This window comes from Oncorhynchus clarkii, chromosome 4 (assembly GCF_045791955.1).
Source record: "Oncorhynchus clarkii lewisi isolate Uvic-CL-2024 chromosome 4, UVic_Ocla_1.0, whole genome shotgun sequence".
Taxonomy (NCBI): Eukaryota; Metazoa; Chordata; class Actinopteri; order Salmoniformes; family Salmonidae; genus Oncorhynchus; species Oncorhynchus clarkii.
The window spans coordinates 4103739-4120945 of record NC_092150.1 but is presented as its reverse complement, the minus strand read 5'-3'; the positions used below and the strand labels follow the sequence as shown (position 1 = coordinate 4120945).

At 43.2% G+C, this 17207-nt stretch overlaps 3 protein-coding genes across 11 annotated transcripts in view; 2 read left to right on the top strand and 1 right to left on the bottom strand.

Moving 5' to 3' along the window:
- The first annotated feature begins 1359 nt into the window (after positions 1–1359).
- On the top strand, positions 1360–6651 carry LOC139406313 (tripartite motif-containing protein 16-like). Of its 2 annotated transcripts, none has more exons than XM_071148806.1 (6): positions 1360–1971; positions 2395–2490; positions 3998–4231; positions 5192–5351; positions 5477–5536; positions 5768–6651. In XM_071148806.1, exons 1-6 carry the CDS (start codon positions 1390–1392, stop codon positions 6289–6291), a joined length of 1656 nt encoding a protein of 551 aa, XP_071004907.1. In that variant the 5' UTR covers positions 1360–1389; the 3' UTR covers positions 6292–6651. The 2 variants fall into 2 exon arrangements, with proteins under 2 accessions (XP_071004907.1, XP_071004906.1); XM_071148805.1 differs by having other exon boundaries at positions 5162–5351.
- Positions 6652–12494: 5843 nt separating this feature from the next.
- The window catches only part of LOC139406322 (tripartite motif-containing protein 16-like), a 138959-nt gene continuing 134246 nt past the window's right edge, over positions 12495–17207 (bottom strand). The window contains exon 9 of the mRNA XM_071148817.1: positions 12495–13235. Coding sequence (XP_071004918.1) covers positions 13200–13235 — 36 coding nt within the window. The 3' untranslated portion in view covers positions 12495–13199. The remainder of the gene's footprint in view (positions 13236–17207) is intronic.
- LOC139406310 (E3 ubiquitin/ISG15 ligase TRIM25-like) overlaps positions 15290–17207 on the top strand; it is a 15162-nt gene continuing 13244 nt past the window's right edge. For all 8 annotated transcript variants that reach the window (XM_071148798.1, XM_071148795.1, XM_071148794.1 and 5 more), the window contains exons 1-2: positions 15290–15950; positions 16374–16469. In XM_071148798.1, the coding sequence (XP_071004899.1) occupies positions 15354–15950; positions 16374–16469 (693 nt within the window). In that variant the 5' untranslated portion in view covers positions 15290–15353. The remainder of the gene's footprint in view (positions 15951–16373; positions 16470–17207) is intronic.

Here is a 17207-nt window from a genome sequence, read left to right as displayed (position 1 = left end):
TACAAGATACCGTAAAGATCAATGTATCAAAATAAACAACACCTGCATTTTGTAACATATTCATGAAATGTAACATACTTTATTTTAAACAAAAATACACTTGCAAACATTTAGCCCAAAGAGCAACAAGATTCTCAGTAATGGTTAAAAACCCCTTTTTTCTTGCTACTTGACAGTGATTCTGTATGTTGTTATCTACCTTAGTTGAGCAAGTCACTCTGGAGAAGCTAAATGACTCAAATCTATATGTGAAAATGAACATACCAAATAAACTGCAAAGCACACTGGGTAGTATTATTGGTCTTGTTTTGGGGAGGAGCTCATTAGAAATAAAATTAGATTTGATTTGATTTGAATAGACGCTTTGTTTAGTGCATTCATATTAAGACAGCTAAGTGAGACAACAATATATTACAATTGTATCAAATACATTTTCCGTCAACAAAGTATTTATCAACATTTTTACATGTATATTTAGTTAATTTAGCAGACACTCTTATCAAACCAGACTTCTGATTCCAGTAAAGGGTTAAAGAGGGGCTACAAGACATGAACTGCTACAAAAAATGGTCAAGAAAAAGATGTATTTTGAAAATAAAAAAATAAATAAATTGGAGTATTGTTCAGCCCAGTGTAATTCAAATAACAAAATACTGAGAAGTATTTAAAATACGTATTTCAAATACATGTAACATAAATAATAACTATCTCTGCCAACGACCCAACACTCTGTCACACTTCCTTATCAAAGAAACCACACCCCCTCTACATACAGAGAACCCAGTCCAGTAGGAAGCCACTCCCCCTCTACATACAGAGAACACAGTCCAGGAGGAAGCCACTCCCCTTCTACATACAGAGAACACAGTCCAGGAGGAAGCCACTCCCCCTCTACATACAGAGAACACAGTCCAGGAGGAAGCCACTCCCCTTCTACATACAGAGAACACAGTCCAGGAGGAAGTCACTCCGCCTCTACATACAGAGAACACAGTCCAGTAGGAAGCCACTCCCCCTCTACATACAGAGAACACAGTCCAGTAGGAAGCCACTCCCCCTCTACATACAGAGAACCCAGTCCAGTAGGAAGCCACTCCCCCTCTACATACAGAGAACACAGTCCAGTAGAGAGCCACTCCCCCTCTACATACAGAGAACACAGTCCAGTAGGAAGCCACTCCCCCTCTACATACAGAGAACACAGTCCAGGAGGAAGCCACTCCCCCTCTACATACAGAGAACACAGTCCAGTAGAGAGCCACTCCCCCTCTACATACAGAGAACCCAGTCCAGGAGGAAGCCACTCCCCTTCCTCTGGTGTAGAGTTCCATGAAACAGAAAGTCATCTTTCATACTGCCATTGCTTAACCTACGGGAGAGAGCACCAAAATGGCAGAGAATCAGGAACTGTTCTGTTGCTCCATCTGTCTGGATCTACTGAAGGATCCGGTGACTACTGCCTGTGGACACAGTTACTGTATGGGCTGTATTAAAGAAAGCTGGGATCAGGATGATCTGAAAGGTGTCTACAGCTGTCCACAGTGCAGACAGACCTTTATCCCAAGACCTGTACTGAAGAGAAACATTGTGTTGGCTGAAGTGGTGGAGAAACTGAAGAAGACAGGACTCCAGGCTGCTCCCACTCCTGCTCTGTGCTATGCTGGACCTGGAGATGTGGCGTGTGATTTCTGCACTGGGACCAGAAAGCAGAAAGCCCTCATGTCCTGTCTGGCATGTCTGGCCTCTTACTGTGAGACTCACCTCCAACCTCACTATGAATTTCCTGGTTTCAAGAAGCACAAGCTGGTCAAAGCCACGGCACAACTACAGGAGAAGATCTGCTCTCATCATGACAAACTGCTGGAGGTTTACTGTCGTACCGATCAGCAGTGTATCTGTCTGCTGTGTACAATGGATGAACATAAAGGCCATGATACAGTGTCAGCTGCAGCAGAGAGGACTGAGAAACAGGTAAGACCAGAACAACTTGTTGGTGACTGTCTGATAAACAAAGAATTAAAGATACAGTAGGAACTAAATCTGTATGAATATGAGATCATTACATTATATACAATATGAAATGGATCCACAAATATGAACACAAACCTTGAGTATATTGAGTTTGTTACAAATGTATCACCATTTTCTAAAGTCAAACACTATTATCATTCTGAATGGCCTTTTATGAGTCCAAAGTTCAGTCTCAACCCCTTGATACATGTAGGCCTACCATAAAAACTATAATCATTCACATAGCAACATAATATCATATTGTAAAGGGACTTCCTCAGGATTGTAGACCTTCCTCTCTATGGGTCCTATGTCACATTACTGTACTATTGATCTACTGGACTAATAAAGCTTGATAGCTCATTGAAGAGTGATTCTCCACAGAGGCAGCTGGGGATGAGTCAGCAGAAGGTCCAGCAGAGATTCCAGGAGAGAGAGAAGGAGCTGAAGGAGCTCCAACAGGCTGTGGAGTCTTTCAAGGTGAGTATTGGTGACCAGAGGAGACACACCATTTCACTTCTCTCCTCCAGTCAGAGAGAGAGAGGGGCCCCTATTCAATCCCACTGACCCCACTGTCGGGATCAGGCTGTCTGGACCCCTTTCAGAGAATAGACTGGTTCATGTAACTGACTGGCCTGCCTCATCACATAAACATGAGTAACCATGACGACTCATGTCCCCTATACATTAAAGTCTCACTTGAATTAAATTCATTCTACATTCTTTATTTATACATAACACACAGCTGTCTGTGCGGGTCGCTACAGTAGTTGTACTATCTGTACCAGGCTATAAATGACACAGATAATATCTAGTTAACGTTGTATTTAATGTAGTTTTACTATCTGTGCCAGGCTATAAATGACACAGATAATATCTAGTTAACGTTGTATTTAATGTAGTTTTACTATCTGTGCCAGGCTATAAATGACAGATAATATCTAGTTAACGTTGTATTTAATGTAGTTTTACTATTTGTGCCAGGCTATAAGTGATATTGCAAAAATTTGGAAAAAATCTTAGTTTATCTTTGTCAAACATGAGATGACACAAACACACAGAGACAGTGTTGTGGCAAAGCTACCAGGAAACTATCAATCATGGGAACATTGCTCAGATTTGAACATCTGACCATGCTGGTGATATTGCAGAGAGAAGGGAGTATCTGAGGAGAATTGTTGTGGTCACATCAATGTTAGGAAGACAGGGACTCTCTTTCCGTGCCAATGATGAATCTAGTGAAAACACAAATAGAGGGAACTCTCAATAGTAAAAATAAAACTCAAACAACTTCCTAGATACATCATGCTGAACTGAGTTTACCAAGAACTACGGTATTGATGTCAAAACAGAAGACATGTTGGTGGACAGAAACTTTATTGCCCGGAAAAGAGAGGCTGGACGTCCTCCCAAAGATATGCTTGTTGTGCATAAAAAAATACTTCCTGAATGATGATATGACATGATATATACAATTCTTCCTAGGTTTTGGCCTTTCTAGGGAGTTTTTCCTAGCCACCGTGCTTCTACACCTGCATTGCTTGCTGTCTGGGGTTTTAGGCTGGGTTTCTGTACAGCACTTTGAGATATCAGCTGATGTACGAAGGGCTATATAAATACATTTGATTTGATCAAGAGGTGTTCTGTACCTGTCTGTCCAGGAGGGAGGAGAGTAGAGCAGGACCAAGAGGTGTTCTGTACCTGTCTGTCCAGGAGGGAGAAGAGTAGAGCAGGACCAAGAGGTGTTCTGTACCTGTCTGTCCAGGAGGGAGGAGAGTAGAGCAGGACCAAGAGGTGTTCTGTACCTGTCTGTTCAGGAGGGAGGACAAGGCCTGGTGGACCTGACTCAATGAGGTGCAGAGAGGCTACTGAACCTACTGTCTTTCTCTGTCTCTGTCTCTCTCTCTCTCTCTCTCTGTCTCTCTCTCTCTCTCTGTCTCTCTCTCTCTGTCTCTCTCTCTCTCTCTCTGTCTCTCTCTCTCTCCAGCGCTCTGCACAGTCAGCAGTGGAGGACAGTGATCAGATCTTTACTGAGCTGATCCGCTCCATTGAGAGAAGGAGCTCTGAGGTGAAGGAGCTGATCAGAGCCCAAGAGAAGGCTCAAGTGAGTCAAGCTGAAGGACTCCTGGAGCAACTGAAGCAGGAGATAGCTGAGCTGAGGAAGAGAAGCACTGAGCTGGAGCAGCTCTCACACACAGAGGATCACATCCATTTCCTCCAGGTAACTAAACTGTCTTGTTGCATGTGATATGAAATTAACTTCATGTGAAACTATTCATCTCAATCATTATGTTGTCCTGTCTGTCTCTCTCTATATCTCTCTGTCCGTCCCTCTCTATCTCTGTCTGTCCCTCTCTCTCTGTCTTTCCCTCTCTCTCTGTCTTTCCCTCACTCTCTGTCCGTCTCTCTCTCTCTGTCCATCCCTCTCTCTCCCTGTCTGTCCCTCTCTCTCTCTGACCGTCCATCTCTCTTTGTCTGTCCCTCTCTCTCTGTCTGTCCCTCCCTCTCTCTCTGTCCGTCCCTCTCTCTCTCTCTCTGTCCGTCCCTCTCTCTCTCTCTGTCCGTCCCTCTCTCTCTGTCCGTCCCTCTCTCTCTGTCCGTCCGTCCCTCTCCCTCTCTCTCTGTCCGTCCCTCTCTCTCTGTCCGTCCCTCTCTCTCTCTCTCTCTCTGTCCGTACCTCTCTCTCTCTCTCTGTCCGTCCCTCTCTCTCTCTCTGTCCGACCGTCCCTCTCTCTCTCTGTCTCCGTTTGTCCCTCTCTCGCTGTTCGTCCCTCTCTCTTTCTCTCTGTCCGTCCGTCCCTCTCTCTCTCTCTGTCTGTCCCTCTCTCTCTCTCTCTCTCTCTCTCTCCGTCCCTCTCTCTCTCTCTCTCTGTCCGTGCCTCTCTCTCTCTCTGTGTCCCTCTCTCTCGCTATATCTGTCACTCCCTCTCTCTCCCTCTGTCCCTCCCTCTCTCTGTCCCTCCCTCTCTCCCCCTCTGTCCCTCCCTCTCTCCCTCAAACTCTATTTCAGTCCCTTGCTCTCTCAGTCTCTGTGTCTCTCTCTCCGTCCAGAGTTATCAGTCTCTCTCTCTCTCTCCCTCTCTCTCTCCAGAGTTATCAGTCTCTCTCTCTCTCTCTCTCCAGAGTTATCAGTCTCTCTCTCTCTCTCCAGAGTTATCAGTCCCTCTCTCTCTCTCTCCAGCGGTATCAGTCTCTCTCCAGTATCAGTGTATCTTCAGACTTACCCAGCATCGTTGTCCCTCCTCTTCAGTACTTTGGAGATGTGAGTAAGACTGTGTCTGAACTGAGAGAGAAACTAGAAGACTTCCTTAAAGGAGAATGGACCAAGATCTCCACTACAGGTGTGTTGAAAACAATAAGAACATCAACTTTAGACCATTGAAAGTTCCCTACTAGTCATATACATGTGGAATATGGTCTGATGATAACATTCCCTCTCTCTGTCAATGTGTTTGTGTGTCTGTAGTGAATATAGTGGATGTTGTACTGCCTCCAGAGCCCAAGACCAGAGAACAGTTGTTACAATGTGAGTCTCTTTATTGTGAAGTAACTAACAGTCTCTTTTTACTGACACTCCTAACAATCCCTCTAGAAATATATAGCAATAGTAGATCTAATCAAAGACTGGGTATCTATCTGACTCCTCATATTTCTCTGATTTGATCTCTGCTGTGCTCTAATCAAAGACAGGGTAGATCCAGTATCTGACTTAACTTATTGTTCTGACTCCCCTCATTGGTCTCTGCTCTTCTCCCAGATTCCTGTCAGCTCACACTGGACCCAAACACAGCACACACACACCTCTCTCTGTCTGAAGGGAACAGAAAGGTGACCTGTACACGCCAAGTCCAACCATATCCTGACCATCCAGACAGATTCACCAACTACAGGCAGGTTCTGTGTAGAGAGGGTCTGTCTGGACGCTGTTACTGGGAGGTGGAGTGGAGTGTTGATGTTGATACAGCAGTCTCATATAAAGACATCAGCAGAACAGAGAGAGGTAATGATGGTGGATTTGGACACAATAACAAGTCCTGGAGATTAGTGTGCTATAGAGGTGATTATTGTTTCAGACACAATGATGTTGAGACTAAAGTATCAGGCCCTCAGTCCTCCAGAGTAGGAGTGTACCTGGATCACAAGGCAGGTACTCTGTCCTTCTACAGTGTCTCTGACCCAATGACCCTCCTCCACAGAGTCCAGACCACATTCACTCAGCCCCTCTATCCTGGGTTTAGGATCTATTATTATAATGATACTGCTGAGCTGGTTAAACTGTAAACTGATTTGTTATTAATTAAAATTCAATACAATGTTTTAATCTTGTACATTTCCATGAATCATGATGTCTGGTGTTGATGTATATTGGTTGTCATTCAGAACCATTGATATGTTTTCTCAGTTGGTTCTCTGTCTCTATGTAATTCTCCTCAGTATCATTGATCAGCTTGTTGGCTCGGTCCTAATTGATGTGTTCTCTGTCACCTGGAGCTGCATGGAAAATGGTCCAGGAACTAAAGGACAATTCAGGACTAGTCAGCCCACTACAAGCTGGTATCACTTACTTTCTACTAAACTATATGGTCTGGTTTCCCAGACACAGATGAATCCTAGTCCTGGACTAAACAGTATGTTCAATGTAGATGTCCAGGAAACCGGCCCTAAATGTGTCATCTTTCATCCTCCCATACTGCTCAGTCCAGCAACATTAAACCTGTCCAGCAGGTGGTGCTGTTGACCAAACAATAAAACCAGCAGATATCTTGACTTGCCACTCAGTATATCAGTAATGTTCAGAATAGTACTTTAATATCATTGGAGATTGATGGTCTTTTTAATCCACTATCCAGAGTCAGGAACAGATGAAGTTAGGTCTGCTACTGTTCAGTGATTAAATATGATTTATATATATGAAATATGATTTACAGTTTTCCTTTGTTATTTATTCCAAGGTGTGTCTTTAACTTGTAAATGTATTGTGTGGAGGTGAGCTAGTGGTGTGGCTGATAGAATAGAATGAAAAGGGAGGAGGGGAGGAAGAGGGGAGGAGTGAAGGGCTGTTCAAGAAACCAGATGAGGAAGAGGAAGATGTTCAGGGGAATTACTGTCTCTGTTCCAAATGGTTCCCTATTCCCTACGTAGTGCACTACGGTGCTTCTGACCAGGTCTAAAGTAGTGTTCTACGTAGGGAATAGGGTGTAGATTTATTACAATATCATGCTTTAGTGTTTGGCACAAAATATATTAGATCTCCACCCCCCCACTTCCTGTCTGTCATCCCCCAGTTCTGTTAAGACTTCCTCTCATTGAACTGGGCCTCATTCTAAATGGTCACTTTGTATTGATAGTCCATGCTGGTCTTTACTATGGTTCTACATACAGTATCTGTATTGATAGTCCATACTGGTCTTTACTATGGTTCTACATACAGTATCTGTATTGATAGTCCATACTGGTCTTTACTATGGTTCTACATACAGTATCTGTATTGATAGTCCATACTGGTCTTTACTATGGTTCTACATACAGTATCTGTATTGATAGTCCATACTGGTCTTTACTATGGTTCTACATACAGTACCTGTATTGATAGTCCATACTGGTCTTTACTATGGTTCTACATACAGTATCTGTATTGATAGTCCATACTGGTCTTTACTATGGTTCTACATACAGTATCTGTATTGATAGTCCATACTGGTCTTTACTATGGTTCTACATACAGTATCTGTATTGATAGTCCATACTGGTATTTACTATGGTTCTACATACAGTATCTGTATTTATAGTCCATACTGGTCTTTACTATGGTTCTACATACAGTATCTGTATTGATAGTCCATACTGGTCTTTACTATGGTTCTACATACAGTACCTGTATTGATAGTCCATACTGGTCTTTACTATGGTTCTACATACAGTACCTGTATTGATAGTCCATACTGGTCTTTACTATGGTTCTACATACAGTATCTTTATTGATAGTCCATACTGGTCTTTACTATGGTTCTACTTACAGTATCTGTATTGATAGTCCATACTGGTCTTTACTATGGTTCTACATACAGTATCTGTATTGATAGTCCATACTGGTCTTTACTATGGTTCTACATACAGTACCTGTATTGATAGTCCATACTGGTCTTTACTATGGTTCTACATACAGTATCTGTATTGATAGTCCATACTGGTCTTTACTATGGTTCTACATACAGTACCTGTATTGATTTTTTTATTATAGTTTTTATTTTACCTTTATTTAACACAACATTAAACAACACTATAAACACATATACAGTACACCAATTACATATTACATTAAAAACACAAACATCTTGACTAATAACAGCTGGCCTAAAAACAATAACACTCTTCTATGATATATACATTGCTTAGTAAAAGGGACTGCAGTGTGCTCCAGTCTCCAGCAGGGGGCAGTAAAACCCTATGGACCTGAAAGGGACTGCAGTGTGCTCCAGTCTCCAGCAGGGGGCAGTAAAACCCTATGGACCTGAAAGGGACTGCAGTGTGCTCCAGTCTCCAGCAGGGGGCAGTAAAACCCTATGGACCTGAAAGGGACTGCAGTGTGCTCCAGTCTCCAGCAGGGGGCAGTAAAACCTTATGGACCTGGGAAGGGCTGCAGTTTTCTCCAGTCTCCAGCAGGGGGCAATAAAAACCTATGGACCTGAAAGAGAAAGTGAGGAGTAAATATCATAGGTGAATTTACATTGATGTTTCCACGGAGACATGAATCATATCCACGAGGCACCAAACTGAAGAATATGAACTGAAACAGGTAGGGACTAACTGAACTAAAATAATTATGTTGCTAAATGTTTTGCTACAGTGTTCTCTAATCAATACGACCCTGGATTAAAATACTATTTAAAATTTTGCAAAATACTTTGAGCATTTCCTTTAGTCCTCCAGGTGGGTGGGGTTTGTTTGTACTTTTAGGACTTTTGTATTGGCTCCATTACAACAAACTCATTCAACCACTGCTCATTAAGTATTCAATATTATTTTAAATACTATTTGAACACATCTGTTACCACATGCAATAAGCCTGTAACGTCTTGTATGATCTCATCAGGTAAAGGTGTGTCAAATGGAAGGGCAAGTCTCACCACTGAGAGGAAAACATCACTGGTCCACCTCTGCATCAGGTCAGCTATGTTGATCAGTACTGTCCCAGGGATGCTGGGAGCAGAGATGAACTCCCCTGACCTGGTACCACCTATGGAGTTGTCATTTTAATATCAGTTTAACCCCATTACTGCTATAACACATAAACCATGTTAATAGAATGAAATGGATCCAGGTTCCATGTATTCTACATTAGATTTACTGCCTTTGGAACACTTCTCCAAAGTGGTCTGAAATCAAGATGACTGCAGGTCTGAATCCCAAACTAATGGGGGGAAATGGATCCATCTAATAAGATGGTATGTAGAGATATGGAGAAAAACATCACAAACTGTACTATTGGGGTGAACACATTCCATTAACACACATTGTCCAGTAAAACTGTACTTAACAAGTCACATAAATTACATGGACTCATTCTGTCAAAGTTTTTACTGCCAGGAGACGTAGCCAGGAAAACTCCTGTCTCCTAATAGAAGACCAGAGGATTCAGTGGTGTCTTGTTTACCTGCAGGACACCCTCTTGATTCTAGAAGACCAGAGGAATCAGTGGTGTCTTGTTTACCTGCAGGACACCCTCTTGATTCTAGGAGACCAGAGGAATCAGTGGTGTCTTGTTTACCTGCAGGACACCCTCTTGGTTCTAGAAGACCAGAGGAATCAGTGGTGTCTTGTTTACCAATAAATTCATCAGTCTCTGTTTCAATCTGACATCAACTGTTGAAAACATTCCTCTCAAATATCTTGTTTCTTCTGGGACATAAATACATCTGGTTAATACCAGTTCATTATCTGCTTGCTCTTCCTCCGTCAGCTGAAAACTGTTGTAGACGTTCAGTTAGTTATTTTTTAATTTTTTACAGCAGAATTTTACACAAAATGATATTGTGAAGTAGCATGTTCATTAATATTATACAGTATATAGTCATACACTTGAATAGTATACAGTATATAGTCATATACTTGAATAGTATACAGTATATAGTCATATACTTGAATAGTATACAGTATATAGTCATATACTTGAATAGTATACAGTATATTGTCATATACTTGAATAGTATACAGTATGTTGTCATATACTTGAATAGTACACAGTATATAGTGATGTGTATATATATATATATATATATATATATATATATAATCTGCTTTATCTCACCATTTCCTCCACTGTCCTCTCCTGCTGGTCAGTATATCATTCCTGTCCCTCACCATTTCCTCCACTGTCCTCTCCTGCTGGTCAGTATATAATTCCTGTCCCTCACCATTTCCTCCACTGTCCTCTCCTGCTGGTCAGTATATCATTCCTGTCCCTCACCATTTCCTCCACTGTCCTCTCCTGCTGGTCAGTATATCATTCCTGTCCCTCACCATTTCCTCCACTGTCCTCTCCTGCTGGTCAGTATATCATTCCTGTCCCTCACCATTTCCTCCACTGTCCTCTCCTGCTGGTCAGTATATCATTCCTGTCCCTCACCATTTCCTCCACTGTCCTCTCCTGCTGGTCAGTATATCATTCCTGTCCCTCACCATTTCCTCCACTGTCCTCTCCTGCTGGTCAGTATATCATTCCTGTCCCTCACCATTTCCTCCACTGTCCTCTCCTGCTGGTCAGTATATCATTCCTGTCCCTCACCATTTCCTCCACTGTCCTCTCCTGCTGGTCAGTATATCATTCCTGTCCCTCACCATTTCCTCCACTGTCCTCTCCTGCTGGTCAGTATATCATTCCTGTCCCTCACCATTTCCTCCACTGTCCTCTCCTGCTGGTCAGTATATCATTCCTGTCCCTCACCATTTCCTTCACTGTCCACTCCTGCTGGTCAGTATATCATTCCTGTCCCTCACCATTTCCTCCACTGTCCTCTCCTGCTGGTCAGTATATCATTCCTGTCCCTCACCATTTCCTCCACTGTCCTCTCCTGCTGGTCAGTATATCATTCCTGTCCCTCACCATTTCCTCCACTATACTCTCCTGCTGGTCAGTATATCATTCCTGTCCCTCACCATTTCCTCCACTGTCCTCTCCTGCTGGTCAGTATATCATTCCTGTCCCTCACCATTTCCTCCACTGTCCTCTCCTGCTGATCAGTATATCATTCCTGTCCCTCACCATTTCCTCCACTGTCCCTCACCATTTCCTCCACTGTCCTCTCCTGCTGGTCAGTATATCATTCCTGTCCCTCACCATTTCCTCCACTGTCCTCTCCTGCTGGTCAGTATATCATTCCTGTCCCTCACCATTTCCTCCACTGTCCTCTCCTGCTGGTCAGTATATCATTCCTGTCCCTCACCATTTCCTCCACTGTCCTCTCCTGCTGGTCAGTATATCATTCCTGTCCCTCACCATTTCCTCCACTGTCCTCTCCTGCTGGTCAGTATATCATTCCTGTCCCTCACCATTTCCTCCACTGTCCTCTCCTGCTGGTCAGTATATCATTCCTGTCCCTCACCATTTCCTCCACTGTCCTCTCCTGCTGGTCAGTATATCATTCCTGTCCCTCACCATTTCCTTCACTGTCCACTCCTGCTGGTCAGTATATCATTCCTGTCCCTCACCATTTCCTCCACTGTCCTCTCCTGCTGGTCAGTATATCATTCCTGTCCCTCACCATTTCCTCCACTGTCCTCTCCTGCTGGTCAGTATATCATTCCTGTCCCTCACCATTTCCTCCACTATACTCTCCTGCTGGTCAGTATATCATTCCTGTCCCTCACCATTTCCTCCACTGTCCTCTCCTGCTGGTCAGTATATCATTCCTGTCCCTCACCATTTCCTCCACTGTCCTCTCCTGCTGATCAGTATATCATTCCTGTCCCTCACCATTTCCTCCACTGTCCCTCACCATTTCCTCCACTGTCCTCTCCTGCTGGTCAGTATATCATTCCTGTCCCTCACCATTTCCTCCACTGTCCTCTCCTGCTGGTCAGTATATCATTCCTGTCCCTCACCATTTCCTCCACTGTCCTCTCCTGCTGGTCAGTATATCATTTCTGTCCCTCACCATTTCCTCCACTGTTCACTCCTGCTGGTCAGTATATCATTCCTGTCCCTCACCATTTCCTCCACTGTCCTCTCCTGCTGGTCAGTATATCATTCCTGTCCCTCACCATTTCCTCCACTGTCCTCTCCTGCTGGTCAGTATATAATTCCTGACCCTCACAATTTCCTCCACTGTCCTCTCCTGCTGGTCAGTATATCATTTCTGTCCCTCACCATTTCCTCCACTGTTCACTCCTGCTGGTCAGTATATCATTCCTGTCCCTCACCATTTCCTCCACTGTCCTCTCCTGCTGGTCAGTATATCATTCCTGTCCCTCACCATTTCCTCTACTGTCCTCTCCTGCTGGTCAGTATATCATTCCTGTCCCTCACCATTTCCTCCACTGTCCTCTCCTGCTGGTCAGTATATCATTCCTGTCCCTCACCATTTCCTCCACTGTCCTCTCCTGCTGGTCAGTCAGCACATGACCACCACCATGGGGTCTTCTGTCTATTCTGAGGGTAGAACAGAGTTTACTGTCAATAGATCCTACTGGAACAATCCTGGAACATGTTGACATGCATTACAATATGTCATTTCCTGTAAAGGTAAAGCATAGTGCACATCCTGCTGACTTACCGCTTTTCTTATTGAAATGTTCTCATGATGGAATTTGCCAGTTGATCTTTTCAGATTGGGGTGAACTAATGTGTCGGCCTCTGTCATGGTAAGACCTCTGTTGACCACATGATCAACGACGATGGACCGGACTTCATTAGATACAACAGTTCCCTGCCGCCTGCCTCCATCTCTCTGATGTCCACCTCTCTGAGGGCTCCTTAGAGAAGGCTTCATGTTTTGAGTTTGTACTAAGAGGTGTGAAATGTAGCTTTCCTTCTCTACTCCTCACAAATGTAAAAGCATTGGATTGGTGTTGACATGGGGTACAGGGAGTTTACATAAACCAGTCATTTCCTTTAAATCCATGAAGGGAAGTGGACAAGTTCACACTTAGAAAGGAGAGATAATTGTTACACACCCCATGTGTTCTGATAACTACAGGAATGAAACCAGATTGAGGTTGTCTGCTTTCTACACACACACACACAGAGAGAACATCAGGTATAGTTGTGTAGATGAGGGAATATGTGATCAGAACCCCTCCAGTCTGGTTAACCACAGTCAGGTCCAGTATGGACTATCAATACAAGTCACCATTCAGAATGTGACCCAGTTCAATGGGTCTGAACAGAACTGGGGGACGTCAGACATCAAGTTGTCTAAACACAACTGGAATATAATTAGTTTGTGATTCATTGTTAATGGATTTTCAATGAGGAACACAGAGGAACAACCCTGACAACACACATAACAAAATAACACTAAAAACAAAGGGGGAGGAAACCACTAAAGTCATGACCATATTGTCATGTTGTAATGACAGGGAGAAACCATCTAACATCTAGAACACTACTTTAGACCTGGTTATAAGAAGCCTAGTGCACTACGCAGGGAATAGGGAGCTATTTGGAACAGAGACACTAACTCCTGGATGAAAATCTCTCTCTCCCTCATCTGTCTGATATATCTGCCCATTTCCCCTCCCCTCCTCCCTTTTCATTCTATTCTATCAGCCACACCACTAGCTCACCTCCACACAATACATTTACAAGTTAAAGACACACCTTGGAATAAATAACAAAGGAAAACTATTACTAGATGAAGTTGAGTGTTTTTTATTATTTCCCATCACCATAAATCATATTTAATCACTGAACAGTAGCAGACCTAACTTCATCTGTTCCTGACTCTGGATAGTGGATTAAAAAGACCATCAATCTCCAATGATATTAAAGTACTATTCTGAACATTACTGATATACTGAGTGGCAAGTCAAGATATCTGCTGGTTTTATTGTTTGGTCGACAGCACCACCTGCTGGACAGGTTTAATGTTGCTGTACTGAGCAGTATGGGAGGATGAAAGATGACACATTTAGGGCCGGTTTCCTGGACATCTACATTGAACATACTGTTTAGTCCAGGACTAGGATTAATCTGTGTCTGGGAAACCAGACCATATAGTTTAGTAGAAAGTAAGTGATACCAGCTTGTAGTGGGCTGACTAGTCCTGAATTGTCCTTTAGTTCCTGGACCATTTTCCATGCAGCTCCAGGTGACAGAGAACACATCAATTAGGACCGAGCCAACAAGCTGATCAATGATACTGAGGAGAATTACATAGAGACAGAGAACCAACTGAGAAAACATATCAATGGTTCTGAATGACAACCAATATACATCAACACCAGACATCATGATTCATGGAAATGTACAAGATTAAAACATTGTATTGAATTTTAATTAATAACAAATCAGTTTACAGTTTAACCAGCTCAGCTATAGACTACACCAGCATGACTAGTATCTATGTGGACCCTACTACAGTTTAACCAGCTCAGCTATAGACTACACCAGCATGACTAGTATCTATGTGGACCCTACTACAGTTTAACCAGCTCAGCTATAGACTACACCAGCATGACTAGTATCTATGTGGACCCTACTACAGTTTAACCAGCTCAGCTATAGACTACACCAGCATGACTAGTATCTATGTGGACCCTACTACAGTTTAACCAGCTCAGCTATAGACTACACCAGCATGACTAGTATCTATGTGGACCCTACTACAGTTTAACCAGCTCAGCAGTACCAGAGACAGAAAACCCAGGATAGAGGGGCTGAGTGAATGTGGTCTGGACTCTGTGGAGGAGGGTCATTGTGTCAGAGACCCTGTAGAAGGACAGAGTACCTGCCTTGTGATCCAGGTACACTCCTACTCTGGAGGACTGAGGGCCTGATACTTTAGTCACAACATTATTGTGTCTGAAACAATAATCACCACTATAGCACTTTAAACTCCAGGACTTGTTATTGTATCCAAATAACTCACATTTTTAAGATTCATTATGTCATTTGTTCCATGTTAAGGGCTCTAACCTTGGAACAAAACTATTTGTCTCCCTCTTGCTGTTGCATGCAGTTCCTCTCTCTCTTCCTCCATTCCTCTAACCCCTCCCTCCTTCTAACCCCACCCCTCTGGCAGAATCAGGAAGTCCCTTCCCTTCCCACAAACTCTCTTCTGAGGAAACGAAACTGATCAGAGTCTCTCTGTCGTCTGTCTGTGTGAGAGTGAACAACCGTCCAAATGGCTCAACAGGGAGTTCTGCTGGACCAGGACCAGTTCTGTTGTTCTGTCTGTCTGGATCTACTGAAGGAGCCGGTGGCTATTCCCTGTGGACACAGTTACTGTAGGAGCTGTATTGAGGGCTGCTGGGATCAGGATGTTCTGAAAGGGGTGTATAGCTGTCCTCAGTGCAGAGAGACCTTCACTCCAAAGCCTAATCTGAGGAAAAATAACATGTTGGCTGAGCTGGTGGAGAAACTGAGGAAGACAGGACTCCAGGCTGCTCCCCCTCCTGCTCTGTGCTATGCTGGACCTGGAGATGTGGCGTGTGATTTCTGCACTGGGACCAGAAAGCAGAAAGCCCTCATGTCCTGTCTGGTGTGTATGGCCTCTTACTGTGAGACTCACCTCCAACCTCACTATGAATTTCCTGCTTTCAAGAAGCACAAGCTGGTCAAAGCCACGGCACAACTACAGGAGAAGATCTGCTCTCATCATGACAAACTGCTGGAGGTTTACTGTCGTACCGATCAGCAGTGTATCTGTCTGCTGTGTGTGATGGATGAACATAAAGGCCATGATACAGTGTCAGCTGCAGCAGAGAGGACTGAGAAACAGGTAAGACCAGAACAACTTGTTGGTGACTGTCTGATAAACTAAGAATTAAAGATACAGTAGGAACTAAATCTGTTTGAATATGAGATCATTATATTATATACAATATGAAATGGATCCACAAATATGAACACAAACCTTGAGTATATTGAGTTTGTTACAAATGTATCACCATTTTCTAAAGTCAAACACTATTATCATTCTGAATGGCCTTTTATGAGTCCAAAGTTCAGTCTCAACCCCTTGATACATGTAGGCCTACCATAAAAACTATAATCATTCACATAGCAACATAATATAATATTGTAAATTTACTTCTTCAGGATTGTAGACCTTCCTCTCTATGGGTCCTATGTCACATTACTATACTATTGATCTACTGGACTAATAAAGCTTGATAGCTCATTGAAGAGTGATTCTCCACAGAGGCAGCTGGGGATGAGTCAGCAGAAGGTCCAGCAGAGATTCCAGGAGAGAGAGAAGGAGCTGAAGGAGCTCCAACAGGCTGTGGAGTCTTTCAAGGTGAGTATTGTTGACCAGAGGAGACACACCATTTCACTTCTCTCCTCCAGTCAGAGAGAGAGAGAGAGAGGGGTCCCTATCCAATCCCACTGACCCCACTGTTGGGAGCAGGCTGTCTGGACCCCTTTCAGAGAATAGACTGGTTCATGTAACCAACTGGGCTGCCTCATCACATAACCATGAGTAACCATGACTGACTCATGTCCCCTATACATTAAAATGGAACTGTCTCTCTCTCAATTGAATTAAATTCATATGGCTTTATTGGCATGGAAATATATGTTTACATTGCCAAAGCAAGTGAAATAGACAATAAACAAAAGTGAAATAAACAATCAGAAATGAACAGTAAACATTACACTTGGAAGGGATTTGGGGGATGGGGGAGGGTCTATTAGAAGTTAGTAGGACTCTTTTATTTTCTCAGAAGTACTGAGTTAGGTAGGAGGATTTAGAGGTGTAAACCGTGATTGAACACACTCCAGAACAGTAGGTGGCGCCAGGCACCTTTAACGTTGGTTTGAGGACCGCCATTATATCATAGAAGAAGAAGTTGGTCTGTGAGGGTTTTGTTGTTCCTGAGGAGGGCTAATATTCTTTTCTCTTTTGGTTTTCAAGTATTTTCAGAATGTATTAAAGCCAAAGCTAAAGCTTCCCTAAACAATTCAATATATCAGTCAATATATTTTCTCTGTGATTTATTTTCTCTCCGTCAACCGTTCCATCGCATCTTAACCG